Here is a 21,408-nt window from a genome sequence, read left to right as displayed (position 1 = left end):
AATTATGCTCAGTGGACTTTGGAATTTCAAATGTGGATTCACGCCATCTCCCAACCTACACAAGGGGGCACTAGGGATCTCAAGGGCCTGGATGTGCGTGGGTGTGTCTGTGTGCGCACGCACATCTGTACTAGTAGGAGGGGCAAGAAGATGGGGGTACAGGGAGGCAGGGAGTAGAGGGGAGAGGCAATCACACAGACACAGGAAGCTAGTTTTGCTCAAAATGCTCCATTTATTGCTCTATTCAATGACCATGAGCAAATTATAAAAAGACACCAAATGTCTCTGTCTGCCGTGGAATAAATATTTAAAGTCACCAATAAAAACACGTGGCTCCAAGATAACACATGTTGCCAAAGAGTCATGCACGCCCTGCTGACGGGCTCTCAACACACGCATGAACACAGGACACACGCAGAGCTACACGCGGTGAGACTTCTGGGAGGGGTTTCCCACAGCGACACAGAAAAACGCTTCACACGGATCTGGGGCCGAGTTCCCACCCTACCGTCAGAGCTCCCCATCTCCCACCGTGGCCCAGGCCCCCTGGGTTCATTCTCCCCTATGTGTGCCCTTTCTCACCATTGCCCCACAGGCTAGTCACTGCCTGCTGAGGGCGTCTGATACCTGGGGGTCCCCCTGGATGCGATCCTCCTCCCCCACCTCCAACCAGAGACCTCTCCCCAGCTGGATCTTTCTGCCAACCCCTTAGGGCTTTCCTGTGCCTGACTTCCGGGGTCTTCAGGCCCTTCCTTCCCATCCTGGTTCCAGGAACTAGGGGCAAAGTGCAACCTGTCTGCTGGGAGAAGCGGGGCTGGGGGCCTGAGGCAGGCACCTGTGCCAGGGCCACTGGGGGGCTGGAGCTCACGACCCCTCTCCAGGGCTGAGGAGACACAGTGTTCGGTACAGACAGCAGAGACGATGGACAGACAGAACACGCTGCGGCAGGACACGTGGAGTTGCAGCAGGGAAACGTTTTGGATCAAGTAGCAGTGGAACCGTCGTTAAAAACTGAGGCCCCAGGTCACGCGGTTTGGGTCAGGCCCTGGGGCCTCAGGCCTGGCCTGGCACGCCCCTCCCCCACCCTCCCCACTCCCCAGTATGTACAGTAGGAAGAGCTATGTTGGGGGCGGGGTAGGGGTCCGGCCGAGGCAGCGGGGGAGGGGGAGCAAACTGAAGAGAGAAAGCGGGAGGGACGGGGGGGCAGGCCGGGACCTGAGGCAGGGCCCTGGGTGTGGCTGCGAGGAGGGCCCCGACTCAGGCTGGGAGGTACCAGAGGACCTCGGGAGGGTGTGTGGTCACTCCGGGGACTGGCGGGACAGCTGCTTCTCGTAGAGGCTCATGACGTGGTGCACGAACTGGTACTGCTCGCACGTCTGGATCATACCGCCCCTACCCGGCAGATGAAGGGACCGGGTCATGGAAGAACAGCTGCGGAGCCGCCCCCAGACCCACAGAGTGCCAGTCCTCTGGGAGGCACATCAGGGCCTATGTGCAGCTTAGAGAGGTCAGCCCTGGCCAGCCAGCCACTTCCACCTGCCCTTGCTGTCCCTCCTGGCTCTGGCATAGACAGCGGGGACAGAGGTGGCATGACCCTCCACTCTCAGCCTCTGCCCCTGTGTCTACCAGCTCTGTTCCTCTCCCCTCTGCATCCCAGCTACCAACTGCCTGGATCCGGCTTCTCCACCCATCTGTCCACAGGTCGGTCCCCGTGGGTTGTGTCCCCCTAACCTTCACGCTATGCACAGATCAGGCTCTCTCTGCTGCCCTCTCCCCCGCCCCGCCCAGCTCCCCACAGGCCCCACCCTCAGCTGACCTGTCCTGACGGAGCTGGCATGTGGTCTTCAGGATGTCCACCACGCCCTCCTGCCGCAGCTGCTGGCAGCAGATGCTGGTGGCGATGAAGCAGCCGGTCCTCCCAATCCCTGCGCTGAGGGCCCAGGGCACGGGGGTGAGGGGCGGGGCCGCCCGGGAGCCACGCCCCGCTCCAGTGGGTGTCTGGGAGGACCCACCTGCAGTGCACCACGATGGGGGCGCAGTGGGGCCCCTCCTGCTGGGCCGCCTCCTCCACCTCCCGCACCAGGTGCAGGAGTGGAGGCGCACGGTCTGGGGTCTTCTGGTCGGGCCAGGACGTGAACCAGTAATGCTTCAGGCCTCGCTCTTCCGTCCCGCTCTGTCCAGGAGACAGAGGCCCACCCCAGATACACGTGAACTGAGCCCAGAAACCAGCCCAGAGATGGAGATGGGAGGGGAGAAGGAAACACAGGAGGGAGGCCACAGGGAGTGGGACCTCGGACCTTTGCCATCTACACCGTACAGCCCAGTGGCACCAGCCAGAGACCCGAAGCCAGCTGGGTAGCGGGGACTGGTGAGCAGTGTCAGCAGTGGTCTTCACATAGGTTTTGCCCTAGTGACTCCAGGATCTTCCAAGAGAGGTGAAGAGCCCCTTCTCCATTTCACTCCTGTTTCCTGGTCGCCCCTTCACAGACAGCCCAGTCACCCCCACAGCCCTGGGACCCTTCCTCTTGCCTCAGTATACTTTCCTGCCCACCATCGCCCCTGGTCCCCCCCAGCCAGTGTCCCAGTGCTACCCTCTCCACCACCACCACCTTCACTTTGTTCTTTACCGTCTCTCAACTGTGTGGGGCCCTCCCCTCCTCCTCTCTGATCACCCAGATCCACAGTGGTCCAAAAGGCCTGTCTACAACCCATGCTTTTCTACTGCTCAGAACGCTCTGATAGCTCTCGTTGCTCTAAAACTAAAACCCACCCACCCCACTCTTCAGTGACACATGGTACACAAGACACATGGTACAGGGTCTACCTCTCCAGGCCCAAGTCCTCCTCCTGAGGACTTGTACTTGATGCCTTTGCACTCCAAATGGTTTGTAGATCAAACCTCTGCTTCCCCCATTTCCTGCACATTTATACACAGAGCTGTTCTATCTTCTGTGCCCTTACTTTTAGTTTCCCTTTGTCTGGAATACTCTCTCCATATGTCTGCCCCCCAGCCAACTCTTATCCTTCGGAACCCCATTCAGCAACACCACTTCCAGGAAGCCCTCCCTGAGCACCCTGGGTGACAAGATGTCCTTCTTCTGTGCTTGTACTTATTTCTAGGTCAGTACTTACCATTTTATAGGTGCTCCTTGAGGAGAGAGTCCAGGCTTTGGACAGCTCTGTGTTTTCCCAGTACCCAACCCAGAACCAGGCTCAGGGCATGTGCTTGTAAAGGTTATGGACAAAAGTAAGTGCCCAGTGGTCCCAGTTCTTCCCTTACCAGTCCCACATCACTGAGAAGAAGTGGCAGCCCCAGCCTCTCTTTCAGTGGAAAAAGGAAGCTGCTCCATGGGCAGCTACCACAGCCTCTGTCCTCTACCTCTGAAATGCCCTCAAGCAAGCCTATATCCTGGAAATGCTTACTGGGCACTGTCCTCGAGGGGCTGACTTCTCCTTGACACACTGTCTTTCACCTTCTCCAGTGGGACTGGGCAGCTCAGAGGAACAAGTCTCATGCCCTTGACACCCTATTCAGACCCTGTGGCTGCCAGCATCAGGGGACCTCCCTGACTGTTTCTGGATAGGATGTCAGCTTCCTGGCACCTTTTCCAGACTTTGGGATAATTACAGTGGTACCACTTTCCCCAAACAGGGGTCATAAGATTTCTCAAAAGCAGAATGCACTGATTTTCTTGACTCCAAAGGAACAATCTCCTCTATTATGCTGAGCCTGGAATAAGCACAATCTTCAGGGTGGGAAGATACCTCCCCACACTCTTCTGGGCTGTTCCGTACTGGTCATAATTTTTATGTCCTCTTTCTTTTTCCTGTAACCACAACCTCCCTGTGCTACCCAAATGCACCAAAAAGCGCCTGTCCTCTAGTGGACAGATTCGGTACTACAGGTTGGAAGCCCAGCATCCCAGGTGAAGGGATGTTTCCAGGCAGAAAATGGAAGCTGCTGAAGCCCCCTCTTCCAGACACTCCTGGCCTTGGGTACATTTGAAGCAGAGCTGGAAGACATTATGAATGACAGTGTGGATGGACAGACGCCAGTGATAAGAAATGCACTGAGAATTTGGTCCTGCCTCTGATCTGCAAGATCACTCACCCCTTTTCCCCTTCATCCCTGCTCATCAGTAAAGCCTGGAGAGACACATGCCTTAATTTCAGCTATGTCGGCCTCTGGGAGCCCGTTGGCTGTGGAGTGCCCCCTCCTCCCAGCCCAGCCCAGCCCTGCCCCAGGCCTCACCCTGAGGGCAATGAGTCGGAGCCGGTAATCCTCAGTGTGGATGACTTTCCGCACGGTGATCTCCACGCCATCGTATACCACCTGCTCCTCTGGCCAATACTCGGTGCACTTCTGCAGGGGCCCAGATCAGGCTAAGATACTCCCAGCGCCCCGACCACACCCTCCCCAGTGCTTGTCCCGGGCCAGTGGGGAGACAGGGCAGTAGGTTTGCAGTTAGAGAGCTCAAATCTCAGCTTCTCACTTGTTAAGTTACTTCCCTTTTCTGAGTCTCAGTTTTCTCATCCGGGAAAATGGAAGTAATACTCAGTTTGAAGGACCTTCATGGGACTTCAATTAAATGGGCTGTGACGAGTATGGAGGTAGTCAGCATCAGCCCTGGCAGGCTGGGCAGCAGCGGAGCAGCGTGTTTAAGATCCTGAGCGCTGGAGGTAGAGAGGCCAGCTCCAGGCCCTGTCTCTGACTATTTGTGTGGCTCTGAGTAACTGACTTAACCTCTCTGAGCCTCACATTTCCTTCCCTGGGCAAGGCAGCAAGGTGAACATACCACCCTCCCAAGATTGCTGAAAGGATTAACATGGAAACAAGATGCTTGGCACAGGGCACCAAGCAGCAGACACCTGGTAAGGTCCGGCGGGGCCTACCTCGTTCATCTCCTCGATGTTGGTGATCATGACGATGATGGGCGTGTGCTCCTGCCACACCATACGCCAGAAGTCGCCAACCGTGCTGACGATGGGTCCCTGAGTGGCGATGTACACCTTCTCTTCCCCACCATAGCCCTGTGACCAGCCAAGTCCAGGCCATCAGGGTCACTTGTGCTCCCGGGGCCCATTTCCCCCACTCAGCTTCTTCCCCGGGGGCTGGCAGGAACCAGACAGACTTAGGGACAAGCCTAGTGGATGGACCCCATTGACTTGGGCCTCCCTTTTAGGGAGAGACTGTTGGGATGGGTTTACATACCCGAATGTAGTTGGCGTTGATGTAGGAACTCAGAGGGTCGTCAGGGTCTGGTGAGGTCAGACACACTCTGCTGTGAGGGTCTGAGATAGTGGAGACAGGTGAGGCTGGGATTTGAATGTGCAAACCCTCTTGTGTGGGCCCACCTTCTCCGGCCCATGTCAGGGCACCTACATTTCTTCTGGGACCGGAAGTTCCTTCTTCCCTTGCCAGAAGCAAAACACTGACCCATCCCTGTGGCCCACTCAGGAAGGTGAGGACCCAGGCTGAAGAGAATGGTACTGGGAGGCTTTGGCTCTCTCCCTCTGTAGGATCCAGGCCACCCTTGCCTGCATCCCTTAAGCTGCCTGGTCCTCTCTGTGCTTCATGTTCTGGGGAGGAGACAGCTCAGACAGTAAGAAATTCCCTAGGGGATACATCCTAGCCAGCAGGGCCAGCAAGAGTTTGAATATACATTGTCCCCAACCTGCTGTGTAAGCTTGTAAAGCACATGGCCTTTTTAAGCCTCAGTTTTCCGATCTGTAATATGGGGGTAAAGATGCTTAGTTCCTCGAATTGTTGGGAAGACAAATGAGAAAACAGATGTGAAGTGCTATGTCAACTGTAAAGCACTTTATAGCTAAGATTTGGGTAGGATGCCAGGGGAGAGTATCACAATGAAAGGAGTACAGTCTTCTGAGCCTGAGATGAGATGACACACCTGTCCATAAGGGTTCACCCCCACCCCAATCTAGTCACCTGTCAAATCCCAGAGCAGCAGATTCTCACTACTGCTAGACTCTCACTACCTCCTAGACTAGGGTTTGTTCTGTTCCGCTAGAGCTTCCCTGTATGGATTTAGTCTGTTCTGGAAACTCTCAGAGGCTGGGACTGAGCCAGGAGGTAGTTGGGGGTGGGGGGCGCCTGGGGGCCTGGGTTCTGGGGCTCTGTCTAGCTTTGTCACCAGCTCACATCTTCTCCCTTCTCTGGCCCCCAGGGTCTTTCCTGTGGAAGGAGGGTTGGACTAAAGGCCCTGCCAGTGTGCCCTGTATAGGGCTCTCAAAGGCTGCATAGAAGTGGTCAGGAGTCTACACCGCCCACCAGAGAGCCTGGGTTCAAGTCCTGGTGGTGTCAGTGCAAGCCATTCACTGAGTACCCCTGTGCCTTCTGCATAAACTGGGCACATTCCTTCCATCACAACCTCACTCATCCTGTCAGGGTTCAAGAGTGGCCGTTAATAATGAGTCCTCAGAACCATAACTTAGGCCAGCACACAGTCACTATAGAGCAAGTTGGTGCTGCTACTAATATCACTGCAAGTATAAATTAAATCAATTTATAGATTAACAGGTCCAAAGGAGGATCCCAAACCTGGAATATGAAATGGAAAGGGATACCCACAAAACTCCCCTCGCCAGCCCTTTCGTGCCCTGGCCCAAGTGCCTGAGGTTTGGGCAGGTGATTTGTGGAGGGGAAGGTGGGGGTGAGGCAGCTCTTGTGGCGAGGGGCGTGGAGGAGAGTCAGGTATGGGGAAGAGCAAGGGTGAACGGAAGGGGGCTCTGTGTGACCAGGGGAGAGGAACGGGCAGCCCTGCTTGGGCCCCCTCCCTCCCCTCATGGTACTCAGATTGGGATCCAGAAGTAGCCTCCGAATGAATGAGAAAGCAAGCCTCGGGGTGTCCTTGATTCGAGAGGGGGCCTCTACCACCCACCCCAGCCCAGTCTCTGAGGGCATAGGGTCAATTCTTGCTGGCTACAGAGAAGATTCTCTATTGGGCTCGGGGGCTGCAGGCATAGGGTATGGCTGGAGGCTGGATCCAGTGGGGACCAGATGGAGTGATGCCCTGTCTCTCATATTCCTGCAGTGGCTATTCTGAGTGGCTGGCAAAGCCCGAGACTGTGGGGTACCCGAAGCCCTCCCTCCAGGTAGGGCTGGGTGGGTGGAGGGGGGAGCAAGAGGAGGGAAGAGGTGAGCAGCCCCGAATCCTGGCCTTAAATGGTGCTTTGTTTAACTGGAACTACCTAGACACTGTGTAACCATAGCAACCACAAGTCGATATTTTAAAAGTTAAAAATAAGTCATGACATCTTACATGTTGTTGGAGATGCTGATGGCAAAACTGCTTTTTTAAAGCCTCCTTACTCCATAAACTGAGTGGAGTAGGTTTGTGGGGATTTGCTTTCAATAAGTCACCCCCCAAGCTAGCCCTAGGGCCTTGGGCCAGAACTTGGCAGGGGTGACAGGCAGACAGGGGCCTGATGAAAGTTACCTGAAAATGACATCCCAGGCTAAAAGAGGAATATCAGGTTACCTGGTCTAACCACCCTCAAAGGGGGAAAATCCCTATCAAGCCTTCCGGGGGGACCACTCATGCATTCTAGCTTGAATACCCTAGCCAATGGGGAGCTTCCTACCTGACAGGCAGCTCGCTCCCTTGTGAGGTGGCTCTGCCTGTTAGAGGATTCATAATCCAGCCAAACTGAACTCCAGGTAGACAAAAGAGCTCAATTTTGAGGTTACAGAGGCCTAGTTTCAAACTTGGTTCTGTACATTTTAGCTGCGTGATAGTGGATGAGCCACTTAACCTCTCTGAGCCTTAATGTGCTCTCTTTAAAACCTGTCCACTCTGAAGAGACCAGGGATGTGAGCACAATGTTCAGCCACCATGCCCTGTCTAGGGGCTGCTGTTATTGTTCCTCTTTTTCTCTGGGTTTCCACAGAGTCCAGCACAATGCTTGTCCAGGGCAAAGATCTGGAGAGTGCCGTAAGAAGAAACCAAGAGCCCTCTGCTCTCTAAAGGGGGTGTTTCCCTTCATCGGGCACCCCCACCTTCCATCCCTTTGCCTGGTGACCCTGGAGGCCCATGCTGAAGTTAAAGTCTCCCTCAGGGTTTAAGGGCACCCAGGTGAGGGGCAGCGAGTACTCACTGGGAAGGATGGTTTTATATCGGTTCTTCCGCACCAGCCCAGGGATGTCATATTCTTTCGGATCCACAAAATTCATGGGGATTTCCTGTAGGAGGAAGACATGGGGTTGAGAGCAGCTGTGGGCTGGCTTGATGCACACATTCATTCAACAAACATCGACTATTAAATGAGTGAGGGCACATGAAAAGCATCCAGAGCAGTCCTGGCACATGCTGAGTGCATAATACATGTTAGCACCACCACTGTTTACGGAGGGCCAGCCTGGCATATAGTCAGCACTCAGTGAACGTTTGATGAACAGAGAAGAAGTGACCTGGCCAATCACTGCCTTCTTCTGCACCCTGCACTGCAGCCACATCAAGTGGCTTTGCTGACTCACGTTCCTACCCCAGGTAGGTACCCCGCTCAGGACCTTGGGTCGTGCTGCTTGCTCAGTAGTAACATCCATCCCATCCTCATCTTCTCATGTCTTCCTGTGCACTGTAAGTGCCACCTCCTCCAAGAAGCCTTCCCTGATTCTCCAGCAGGGAGGCAGCCTCCTTCTGGGCCTCCCAGAGTTGTATTTGCATCTCTCAATCACTCTGCATGTCAAGAGCACCAAGTCCAAACTTCTCTGCCTGGAATGTGAGGTCTTCTCGGAGTTGGCCCTTCTTTACCACCAGCTGCTCTCAGAAGCCCCATCCTCCAGTTGTGCCCATCTCTTCCCTGTAGTTACTCTGTCAGTCTCCGGCTGGCCTCCACGTCTGAGTTTGCGGCACTCCACTTGCGGGGAGCACTGGTCGCATACCTCTTCATCACCCCTAATCCGTCTCAGCCTTTAGGGTTCACTGCTGCCCCTCCCCCAGGTCCTCTGGGACGACTCCTCAGGGACTGTCCTCTCGCGCCTTCCCTCTGTCTACACACTTCAGCACCCTTGTCATCTCTCACCGTCATGAATCACAGTGTTCACTGTGGACACACTAAGAATGCAATGAGGATCACGATACTCACTTTCTAGGTGGTTGTGAGAATCAGAATAAAAAGCAGGTGCAGAAGTGCCCATGGCGTGGGTATGTGAGCACCCCCACTTCCTCTCTCTCTGGGCCAAACTGACAATGAATTATGAAACCGGAGATGACAAGGACATGCCACACACCCTCAAGGGGAGGTGTGGCCATGGGGATGGTACCGAGGCTGGGTAGCCCAGGAAGGCGTCTTAGGGGCCTCCAGGGTGAGGGCTGATGACTGTGAAGGTGCGGGGGTGGGGGTGTGGCGAGGGCCAAGTTTGAAGTGGACAGTCCTGCGGGGATGGGGCCCTGAGTCTGGAAAAGGCGGCTGGGGCTGGCTCAACTCAGGTAAGGCAGGCTGGGCCACATGCTGGAGACTTTGGAGCCGCAGGTCAGAGGTGATGGAGGGCTGCCCAGAGAGGAGAGCCATCCAATTCTGCTAGGGAGCAGGTGGGCTGGGGCAAGGGGAGCTTCGAGGGAGGCACGTAGGTTCCCCATCCCTCAGGCTTCTCCCAGGAAGGACTCTCTCCAAATGCTCCTGGCTCTTGCCCATTTCTGCCCACAAGATGGATGAGTTACCGGATGAGGTGTTTGATTGAGAAACTTGGCTTTGGGGTGCTAGCCCCCTACTTCCTCCTCCTCCTCCGACCCTCCTGCTAAGAAAGAATTACAGGGCACCCCGGTGGTGGGGAAGTTGTTTGATTCTGGCGTTTGGTATTAGGAAACTTACTACTGCTACATACGTAACCCTCATGTTAAACCTAGCCTTGGGACTTCGCTGCTGGTCCAGTGATAAATAATCTGCCTTCCAATGCAGGGAACATGGGTTTGATCGCAGCTCAGGGAACTACCATCCTAAATGCCTCCGGGCAACTAAGCCTGTGTGCCACACTAGAGAAAGAAGCCTGTGGTCTGCAGCAAAGACTCAGAGCAGTCAAAATGGAAAAACAAAAAACAAACAAGAACAGAAACTTACCTAGCCTTTATCAGCAAAAATAAAGGTGGTTTTGTGATCTTCTGTATCTTAGCTCTTAACTGGTTGAGTGCTCGGGCAGGTAAAACAGGGGGGTCATTTATAAGCCCCTCAAGTCCAACAGGAGGCAGCTGTTAAGAGTCTGGAGGGGACGGTAATCAAAACCACCCTAAGCTGGAGCCACAGAACTGAGAGATTTCAAAGGAGGATGAACATTGTTTGGTGATGCCAGGCAAAAGGAGAGTGGGAAAATGGGAGAGTCAGAAGAGAAGGCTTTTGGGAATTGTCTGGCGGGCCAGTGGTTAGGATTCAGCACTTTCACTGCTGGGCCCCAAGTTTAATCCCTGGGATTAGTGTAGCACCCCACATCTCCGAATAAAGAAGAGAAGGCTTTCTAAGGCTTGTGGAGGACAGTCCTAGGTGATGATGACTTAAGAATGCCACAAACACCAATCACCTGATGGACACTTTGCACACATTCTGCATCTTTCGAATCCTTGCAACATCCCTGTTATCTTTATCCCCATTTTCCGGATGAGAAACTGAGGCCCAGAGAGAAAGCAGCTTGCCCAAGACAGTAGGAGAGGTGAGAATGAAATGATGTTCATCAGATGCTGAGTTTGGGGTACCCTGTTCCAAAGCCTTGCTCAGGGGAACAACATGAGCATAAAGGGCTGGCCCCTGTTGGGGCGCTGGCTCAGGGGGACTCACAAAGAATTCTGCCTGCAGCAGGAAGGGGTCCAGGGCCTTCTCGTGAAGCTCTTCGGCCTGGAGCACACGGGAGGCGCTGAGCAGGTACTCTCGGGCTGACTCCTCGCGGGGGGACATGAGATAGCCGAAGCCCTCCTCATTGCAGCCTGGCGTGCACATATCCAGGGTCAGGGAGACATTGGAGCCCCTCCTGGAAGGACCGGGAAGAGGGGGCAGTGAGTATCAGGGGCAGGTAGGGCCATTAGCTGGGGGCCTTGAAGCAGGAGAATGAGTGAGTGGGAGATGGGGTGGGAACCCGATGGGTCCCAGGGAGAGGAGTGGGCATGATGTCACCCCAACACAGACAGCATGAGGCTCAGCTCCAAGGCTTAAGCCTGCCACTGGCTCCTGCCTCATGCAGCAGGTAGCTAACTGAGTGTGGGCTTGGGCCCCAGTCCCAAAGATTCCATGTGAGGCCCCTCAATACAGTCCTTCCCTGCACTCTCCTGTGCCCCTGCCAGAGGCAGCTCCCAGAGCCAGGGGAAGCTCACCGAGAGGGCACATGCCTGGGGCAGAGAAGCAGGGCTCCACCCTCGGTACCCCAGCCCCTAGGGCCGCAGCCTCCAAGGACATCTCATCCAGGAGAGGCTCGGGAAAGACGGGATCCCAGGGGTAGCACAGTGGAGCAAGGATGAGTGGACTGAGCAGACCCTGCTGTGTTCAGAGTCTAGTGGCCCATTACCCTCATTACCTAGAAAGGGAAACTGAAGGCCACATAGGGGATAAGAATTGCCCAAGCACGTACAGTAAGGGGGTGGCAGAGCTGAAACAAAAACCTAGGTTTTCTGACTCCTCCTCCAGTGCTCTTTCCACGACATCATGTGGACAACACAACCCTGGTGGGATCTAGCTAACCCAGCCAGGCTCTGCAGAGGGTGTTGACACCTCCCAACATGTGCTGCGTGGAACTCTACGAGACACTATGAAAGCAGGGTTCTGTGGTCGGATGACTTTGAGGAAGTCTACATACAACCCCTTGTCAATCTACAATGACTACAAGCATGTTAAAGGCTTCCAACAAGTCCTACAGCAAAGAAACCTATCCAAGCCACAAGAGTTGTATGTGTGAGTGTGCACGTGTGCACACCTGTGCATGCCTACATGTCTGTGTGCACTAACAACGTTTCTTAGTGTTCACTTTGGGGCATTCAGATCTACATGAATCAGACCTGAAGAGCACATGTCTGCATTGGTAGGGCTATGAGCTCAGCTCTGCCCTGGGCACTGGGAGTCAGAATCAGGCATCTGCCCTTCCGACAGGGAGCTAAGAGCTCCATGCGCCTCTGCCGCACCCACCTCTCCTGCAGACCCATGGCTTTGACAGTCAGGGAGGTGGGGTCAGCCTCCAGCTTGATGTCCATCACACAGTCAAACACAGGGGTCTCGGGGACGGGGTCCAGATCCAGGAAGTCATCCTCGACTTTCTCCTCCATCCACTCTGAGTAGGTGAAGGAAGGCTGACGGCTTACAGACTGGCGCCTGTCCTCAGGGGGCAGCGGGCTGGTTGGTTCTGGGGGAGTCCTCAGGAGGAGCCACACCTAGTTGGGGGCATAACTGGCATCATGGACCATGCTGGCAGCAGCCCCTGGATGATGGCGTGTCCAGGGGCTTGAGCTCCCTGCCGCTCCATGTGTCTGGAGCAGGCTTGTTCTCCTGGGAACTGTCTGCAGAGTACCACGGCTCACTTAGATGGGAGGCTACCTAGATGTCCTCCCGGCCCCCTCCTTCCCCAACCCTCAGGTTCTTATGCTTTGAAACTTTCTTAGTGGGGTGGGGTATTCCTACTCCGGTTTTCACACTGTCTCAGCTCTTTTCCCCAGCCAAGAACACTGCAAACCAATTTTAAGAAAGAAAGGGCCTCTCCCCACCCCCACACCAGCCTGGGCACATTGGTGGAAGAAGACAGGTACCCCTCCTCAGCCCTACCCACAACGTCTAGTCTGTAGGTCAAAGGGGACAAGGTGGGGACTGGGTCTTGGGGTCATGGGAGGGGAGCAGCGAGGTCGGGTCAGGAGGAGCCTTACCAGGGTGGTGATGAGGATCACACAGAGAGAGACCAGCAGCAGACTGGGGGCGTCCCAGGTCCCAGTGCCCAGCCAGGCCTGGGGAACATCAGACAAACAGCTCAGGGTGATGCGGGTAGGGGGTGGGGGCGCGTTCTCATCTATTTCAGCACGGGTAAGATTGAGGCTCTGAGAACTTTGTACCTGGTTCTGGGGAGGGGACAGGAAGAAGCCTTTCAGAGTTATCCTCTGAACTCAAAGAAGCCCCAGGCAGGGGCTGGTGGGGCTGGAGGCCCCCAAGCGCTCCCTCCTACCCTGGGGCTTCCCGGAGCTTACTCACCGAGGGTCCCAGCTGCTCCAGGAACGTGAGCGCGGAGGAGACGACGTCTGTGGTGTTCTGTGTCCAGATGGGGCCAAAGCCGCTGAGCCAGAGCATCCCACAGGCGAGCTGGGGTGGCCGGGGCCAGCGCACTGAGTTCGGAGTCTGGCCTCCTTGCCCCCATATCTCCCCATCCCCCCCCCTTCAAGAGTTCACCTGGAGCCTCAACCTACTGCCTACCCCACCTCACTGCCCCCACCAAGGTCTGGACTGTGCAACAGAGGCAAGGGCCTAGGACTTTGCCTGGAGAAAATCTGACTTAAGGGAGCCTTTGCAGAGGGGAGCCCACCACCCCACCAGGTATACATATCACAGGAAGAGTCTCCTAGAGGTCCCTCCAGAGAGAGGAAGTCCTCAGAAGGATGCCCGCAGGGCCATGGGGGCTGGGAGCCGGGCCTGCATCCCTGCTTCTGAGCTCAGCGAATGAGGGGCTCAGCCCTCAAGGCTGTGGCTTGGAACGCCAGGCTTCTCCTCACACCAGCCGGAGGGCTGCAGGCATGAGGGACACCAGCAAGGCCCCTCACTCCTCTGTGTCCCCAGGTGGCCATCTTGGGGAGGCAGTGGAGGCCGTCCCTCAACCCGCCCTCCCTCCAGGCCCCGCGAGGCCTGTGATGTCCTTACCAGGAACTGGGAGGCAGCCAACAGGCACAGGCTGCTTCTGGCAGTGAGGGAGTGGCTCCCGGCGCCTCGAGGTGGCGGCTTCTGAGCTGGCTCTGAGGGCGGTGAAGCAGGTGGGGGCGGTGGCATCTCTCTCTGTGAGGCCGCGGGCCCCTCGGCCTGGTCCAGCGCCTCCATCCCTACCGGCTGGGGGACACCTGCAGAAGGTGACAACGTGGCCGGTGACCCGGGCCCTGCCGACCCCGCGGGCCGCTCCTTCTAGGGTTGCCGTGGCTTCCTCTCAATCCAAGATCAGCCAGCCTGGCTCCACTTCCAGCAGTCACCCTCGATTAGCAAAGCAATATTCACCTACCTTCGTCAGAAAGAGCTAAGTGTGGGTGGACAAATTATTTCTCTTTTATTTCTCCAGTAACAGAGTTAAAATGGCAGGAGGTTTTTCAGGGAGTTAACATCGTGGTGTTTACGCAGCTTCATTCTGTTCCCATTTCTTAAGGAAACAAAAAACAACCACCTCAAACTCAATTAAAAGAGAGAGAGACGGAAAAAAAAGGCACAGCATAACCAGGCCGTGACCCTGAACAGCTCACCCACGCCTGCCCTCCCGGTTTTTGTCTCTCATGTTCTGTACCCTGACTTGGCAAGGTCACAGCCGCATGCCCCTGCCCCACCTTGAGACACCACACGGAGGGGAGTGGGGGTGGCCACGTAGCAGTGGAGCAAAGCCTTGGGGCAGCAGAACCGATGTCAATGCCTGGGATCCACTTCCGGTCTGTCCCTGGTTGTGTGACCTTGGAAGAGTCGCCCCCTCCTCGCTGGACCTCAGTTTCCACACCTCAAAAGCAGGGGCAAAGCTCCTGCCTTGGCTTTCTAACTGTGTTTCAGGGAGCCCTGGCGTTTTTCTCGGGTGACCCAGCTATGACCAGGTGCTCTGAGTCCCCATACCCAAGCCTCAGCCATGGAAGCTGTTCAGTGGCATTCCATATAGTGGGTACCCTCTAAGATCATTTCAACACAAGCCACCACTAAACAAGTCTGAACAGCACTGGGCTAGAGCTGAGGCCCCAGTGGAGCGGGGGATTCCGGCAGCACCACCTTACTGAACTCCCCATCCTAACTGACACTGTCTAGTCTACTGCCAGGAAGAGAGGGACCATGGGACTCCCCTGGCAGTGGTCTGGTGGTTAAGACTGTTTCCAATGCAGGGGACGTGGGTTCAATCCCTGGTCAGGGAACTAAGATCCCAAGTGCCATGTGGTGGTGTGGCCAAAAAAAAAAAGAGAGGGACCAGCAAACAGATGTGTACGGCTCGACAGTGAGGGCTTGGGACAGTTCACATATTATGCATACGGGACAATGGACTCCTTTTCTGGATGGGGGCTTGGAATAGCCATAGCCAAGACACCATGTCTGCATGCTCGATTGCTTATGTGACAAATTCTTACTGAACCTCTCCCACTGCCTGGATCAACAGTGTGGAGCAGAGAGCTGGGTCCTGGAGACGCCTGTACTTCTAGGCCAGTATTTCCCTCTCTTCCCAGACCTGGCCCTGTATGGCTCCCCACCCGCTGTGGTCCAGCCACACTTCTTGGCAGTCCCTCAGGTGAACCCACCCACTGTGTTCTGAGAATCTTGTCCTCTCTGCCAGGAACATTCCTCCAACATCCTGCTCCCCTCACCTGCCTCCAAAACACTTTGCCAAGTTAACTCCTACTCATCCTGTAGAACTCCATCATTTGTCTCCTAAAGCAGGTCCTCCCCGTCATACACACCTGGCAACCCACGTCTCTCCTTCATATGGCCAGCAGAAATAATACACTTGGAGCACAGCCCTGCTCAGAGTGCTTTGCTCATGTTAATCTATTCACTCTTCATGGTACCCTATGAAGTTGGCACTCCTGTTATCCTCATTTTACAGAAGAGGAAGGTGAGGTGCAGAGAGGCTAAGTGGTGGGTTTGAACTAAGCCACCTGGACAGGGATTTGATTTAGGTCATACCTGAATGGTCTAGTGGGTTTCCCTACTTTCTTCAATTTAAGTCTGAATTTGGCAATAAGGAGTTCATGATCTGAGCCACAGTCAGTTCCTGGTCTTGTTTTTGCTGACTGTATAAATGATTCTCCATCTTTGGCTGCAAAGAATATAATCAATTTGATTTCGGTATTGACCATCTGGTGATGTCCACGTGTAGAATCTTCTCTTGTGTTGTTGGAAGAGGGTGTTTGCTATGACCAGTGCATTCTCTTAGCAAAACTCTGTTGGCCTTTGCCCTGTTTCATTTTGTACTTAACAGGCAAATATGCCTGTTACTCCAGGTAGCTCTTAAATTCCTACTTTTGCATTCCTGTCCCCTATGATGAAAACGACATCCTTTTTGGGTGTTAGTTCTAGAAGGTCTTGTGGGTCTTCACTGCTGCTGCTGCTGCTAAGTCGCTTCAGTCATGTGTGACTCTGTGCGACCCCATAGACTGCAGCCCAGCAGGCTCCCCCGTCCCTGGGATTCTCCAGGCAAGAACACTGGAGTGGGTTGTCATTTCCTTCTCCAAAGCATGAAAGTGTAAAGTGAAAGTGAAGTCGCTCAGTCATGTCCGACTCTTCGCGACCCCATGGACTGCAGCCTACCAGGCTCCTCCGTCCATGGGATTTTCCAGGCAAGAGTGCTGGAGTGGGGTGCCATTGCCTTCTCCGGTGGGTCTTCACAGAAATGTTCAAACTTTAGCTTCTTTGGTGTTACTGGTTGGGGCATAGACTAGGATTGCTGTGATATTGAATGGTTTGCCTTGGAAATGAACAGAGATCATTCTGTCATTTTTGAGACTGCACCCAAGTACTGCATTTCAGACTTTTTTGTTGACTATGAGGGCTACTCCATTTCTTCTAAGGGACTCTTGGCCACAGTAGTAGATATAATGGTCATCTGAATTAAATTCACCTGTTCCAGTCCATTTTAGTTCACTGATTCCTAAAATGTTGATGTTCACTCTTGCCATCTCCTGTTTGACCACTTCTAATTTACCTTGATTCATGGACCTAACATTCCAGGTTCCTATGCAATACTGTTTTTTATAGCATCGCATTTTACTTCCATCACCAGTCACATCCACAACTGGGTGATGTTTTTGCTTTGGTTCTGTCTCTTCATTCTTTCTGGAGTTATTTCTCCACTCTTCTCCAGTAGCATATTGGGCACCTACCAACGTGAGGAGTTCATCATCATATATTTTTGCCTTTCCATACTGTTCATGAGGTTCTCAAGGCAAGAATACTGAAGTGGTTTGCCATTCCCTTCTCCAGTGCAATAATACATGATGGTTTTTACGTGTTCAAATTTATAATGTTTAGTATAGCACCTAGCATAGAACTAAAACAAATAATAGGTTTCTAATAACTATTGATTGATTGTAGTCAAGAATAATTAGCTATAGTACGTGAACTATGAACTTCCAGATGTTCAATCTGGATTTAGAAAAGGCAGAGGAACCAGAGATTAAATTGTCAACATCTGCTGGATCATCAAAAAAGCAAGAGAATTCCAGAAAAACATCTACTTCTGCTTTATTGGTTACACCAAAGTCTTTGACTGTGTAGATCACAACAAACTGTGGAAAATTCTCCAAGAGATGGGAATACCAGACCACCTTACCTGCCTCCTGAGAAATCTGTATGCAGGTCAAGAAGCAACAGTTAGAATCAGGGAACAACAGACTGGTTCCAAATTGGAAAAGGAGTATGTCAACGCTATATATTGTCACCCTACTTATTTAACTTTTATATGCAGAGTACATTATGTGAAATGCTGGGCTGGATGAAGCACAAGCTGGAATCAAGATTGCAGGAAGAAATAACAATAACCTCATATACGCAGATGATACCACCCTTATGGCAGAAATCAAAGCACTAAAGAGCCTCTTGATGAAAGTGAAAGAGGAGAGTGAAAAAGCTGACTTAAAACTCAACAGTCAAAAAACTAAGATCATGGCAACTGGTCCCATCACTTCATTGCAAATAGATGGGGGAAACAATGGAAACAGTGAGATAATTTATTTTGTGGGGCTCCAAAATCACTGCAGATGGTGACAGCAGCCATGAAATTAAGAGATGCTTGCTCCTTGGAAGAAAAGTTATGACCAACCTAGACAGCATATTAAAAAGCAAAGATGTTACTTTGCCAACAAAGGCCCGTCTAGTGAAGGCTATGGTTTTTCCAGTAGTCATGTATGGATGTGAGAGTTGGACCATAAAGAAAACTGAGTGCTGAAGAATTGATGCTTTTGAGCTGTGGTGTTGGAGAAGACTCTTGAGCGTCCCTTGGACTGCAAGGAGATCCAACCAGTCCATCCTAAAGGAAATCAGCCCAGAATATTTATTGGAAGGACTGATGCTGAAGCTGAAACTCCAATACTTTGGCCACCTGGCGCAAAGAATTGACTCATTGGAAAAGACCCTGATACTGGGAAAGATTGAAGGTGGGAGGAGAAGGGGACGACAGAGGATGAGATGGTTGGATGGCATCACTAACTCGATGGACATGAATTTGAGCAAGCTCCGGGAGTTGGTGATAGACAGGGAGGCCTGGCGTGCTGCAGTCCATGGGGCTGCAAAAAGTCGGACACTACTGAGTGACTGAACTGAACCTGGACAGTCCCTTGAACTACATTACACTCCCTATAGTGTGTCCAAATTATTTGTTGAATATCATCTTTCCCAGTCCTTTGTAAGTTCCATGACGGGAAGAGCAGTTTCGGTCATCATGATTGTCCACAGCATATAGCATCAGCGCTAGGGTGTAGGTCTACAGTAAATATTTCTGTGGTGAGTGAATGAGGATGGACAAGTGATAGACAAGGACGATGATACATTTGAAAAGTTGTGCTGGGAACTTCCCTGGTGGTTCATTGGTTGAGAGTCTGCCTTGCAATGCAGGGGACGTGGGTTCAATTCCTGGTACAGGAACTAAGAGCCCACACGCCTCGAAGCCCGCGTGCTGCAACTAGAAAGCCTGTACACCATAACTGGAGAGCCAATGCGCAGCAACTAGAACCCGACACAACCAAATAAATAAATGAATACATAAATAAATTTAAAGAAAAGAAAAGCTGTGATGACGACAGTAGATCCTATAGATGAAACATCCAACTTGGCACCTGGCACCCATCTTGGCACTAAGTGCTCAAGACACATCAGATAATAATGACCAAATGTAACTCCTGCCTTTAAAGGCTCAAGTCAGCTGGGTAAAACAGGCCCGTGGATCCGTATTTACCATATAGCACATTAAGTGAAAAATCTAAGTGCTGGTGGAGCCTAGGGGCCTCTGCCTTTGCCCTGGGAGGCTACTGTTACTAACCACATGAGCAGACACCTCAGATCCTGGCCAGCAAGGTGAAAAAGGAAAAGCTGCTGCTAAGAGATGGATCACATCGGAAGTCGAAAGTTTCCACGACTAAGCAGAAGGTCAGTTACTCAAGCCGAAAGTTTTCCACCCACACCCTCAGAAACAGTGGTCGATACGTGATTGCAAACATGGATGGGTGGGACAGGTACAGCTCAGAGGCTACAGGGCTTGACTTGTGACACTCACACTGGACCCTGGGCAATCCGTTCTCCTTCCTGGGTCTCAGTTCCCTTAATTGTAAGAAGAGGGAGAGCTCAGAGCTTCTCAGGTGTTTCTCCCATCTTCAGAGTGGAGGGGACATGGGTCTTTGGGGAAAGACTGCAAGTCACATGACCTGGTCTTTGCTGCTTTGTTTTAAAATTCATGAGCGTTCTTTATTCTATTCTGTGGCATATCTGCACTTGTTTTGATCTTAATGTTTTTTTCCCCTCCCAAAGCTTGGAATCAAATTTATGCTTCAGGAAAATGTTCTACATTTATCCTGTGGCTTTGCCCTCAGGGGTACATGCACCCCAGTCTGAGAAGCCTGGAACCTGTCTGCAATAAAACATCATCATGCTGCCGTTAAAAATGACTCTGTAGATGAATATTTAATAACAGGGGAAGAAATTTCAATGGTGTGGAGTAAGAAAGGCAAAGTTACAAAACAGCTTTCTCTGCTTGGCCTCAAAAACTAAGAAAGTATAAACATGCATATAAAAAGGTGGAGAATCCCGGATGAATGAAGAGAGGTTGGGGACTTCCCTGGTGGTTCAGTGGTTGAGAATCTGCCTTCCAATGTAGGGGACGAGGCTTTGATCCCTGGTTGGGGAACTAAGATCTCATATGCTTCGGGGAAACTAAGCCCGTGTGCCACAACTAGAGAAGTTCATGCAATGAAGACCCATTGCAGGTAAAATTAAACAACAACAACAAAAAGATGACGGATTAACTCAAGTGGTGCTCAGTGAGCATGAAGCACAGTGGATGCTGGGCACACAGTAAGTGCTCAATGAACTTCATACACGGTACGTGGGAAGAACAGAAGTAGGGTAGTAACAATAGTTTTTGGAGGATGGTGAGAACAGAGTGTTATTTTTCATTGTTACTTACTCTAAATTTCCTATAATAATGGGCACATACATATAGAGATAAATATATATGTATATACATATTTATTAATATTTGTAATGAGGAAAAATATTTTTAAAAAGAGGGTACCGTTCTGAGTTCAGATATAACAAGGTCTGGTTAGTATTCCTGAGTCCAGGGCCCTGTTGCTGACCTGTCAAGTCTAAATGCAAGTGGGGGGACTGGAGAGATGGAGAGGGAGTGCAAGGCTCTGTGAGACCCACCCAACAGGAGCACAGCCACTCAGAACACTGGTCCCCTGACGATGCTCCACCATCACTTCTGCATATGAAAGATGGCAGGTTAACTGCCTGGCACCTTATGGGGGTGGAAGAAAAACTGTAGGTTTGAAGGGTCCTGTATGTACCTTTCAGAGACAAGGGTGGAGGCTGGTCTTTTTTTTAAACTTACAGAGTACCTGGCAGTCCTGGAGTCCAGGTGAATCCAACTGAGCGTGTACCTTTCAGGGCTGGGCTTATTTAAAACCTTTCCTGGACAGAAATCTAACATGTCTTCACTCAGGAAGATGCCTGCCCACACACACAGACACACACACACACACCCTCAGTTCTGTATATAGTTCTGGAGGGGATCCATGGACCTCAGGTTAAGAACCTTAGATCTCAGGGGTGGGGAGCGAAGGTCTGTGATCAGGTGGCAGAGGGAGGTAGAGAACTGGGCTGATTTTAGTCTCTGCTCATTCATGTGTGAGTTCAACACACGTTGAGCACCAATTATATGCTGTGCCAAGCACCGGACTAGGTTTTGTGGATACACACAGAGCAGTGAACGGGCTTCCCTGGTGGCTCAGATGGTAAAGAATCTGCCTGCAATGTGTGAGACCTGGGTTTGATCCCTGTGTTGGGAAGATCCCCTGGAGGAGGGCTTGGCCACCCACTCCAGTATTCTTGCCTGGAGAATCCCCATGGACAGAGGTGCCTGGCGGGCTACAGTCCATGGGGTCACAAAGAGTCGGACATGACTGAGCGACTCAGCACAGCACATACAGCAGTGAACAACACCGTGCCTGCCCACGTGAACCACTGAGGTCCTGGCCCACTTTGTTCTTTGGGTTCTGCTCC

At 52.5% G+C, this 21,408-nt stretch overlaps 1 protein-coding gene across 4 annotated transcripts in view; it reads right to left on the bottom strand.

Annotated features, from left to right (window-relative positions):
* Nucleotides 1–209: 209 nt before the first annotated feature.
* The window catches only part of PTPN5 (protein tyrosine phosphatase non-receptor type 5), a 58,571-nt gene continuing 37,372 nt past the window's right edge, over nt 210–21,408 (bottom strand). For 2 of the 4 annotated variants that reach the window (NM_001102293.1, XM_059883031.1), the window contains 12 exon segments: nt 210–1,392; nt 1,817–1,930; nt 2,013–2,173; nt 4,253–4,363; nt 4,894–5,031; nt 5,213–5,292; nt 8,116–8,200; nt 10,786–10,975; nt 12,121–12,362; nt 12,849–12,926; nt 13,168–13,275; nt 13,828–14,021. In NM_001102293.1, coding sequence (NP_001095763.1) covers nt 1,299–1,392; nt 1,817–1,930; nt 2,013–2,173; nt 4,253–4,363; nt 4,894–5,031; nt 5,213–5,292; nt 8,116–8,200; nt 10,786–10,975; nt 12,121–12,362; nt 12,849–12,926; nt 13,168–13,275; nt 13,828–14,021 — 1,595 coding nt within the window. In that variant the 3' untranslated portion in view covers nt 210–1,298. 4 annotated transcript variants of the gene reach the window in all.

Source organism: Bos taurus, chromosome 29, assembly GCF_002263795.3.
Source record: "Bos taurus isolate L1 Dominette 01449 registration number 42190680 breed Hereford chromosome 29, ARS-UCD2.0, whole genome shotgun sequence".
Classification (NCBI taxonomy): Eukaryota; Metazoa; Chordata; class Mammalia; order Artiodactyla; family Bovidae; genus Bos; species Bos taurus.
Note: the sequence above shows the minus strand (reverse complement) of the source record. Positions and strands in the feature narration are given on the sequence as shown.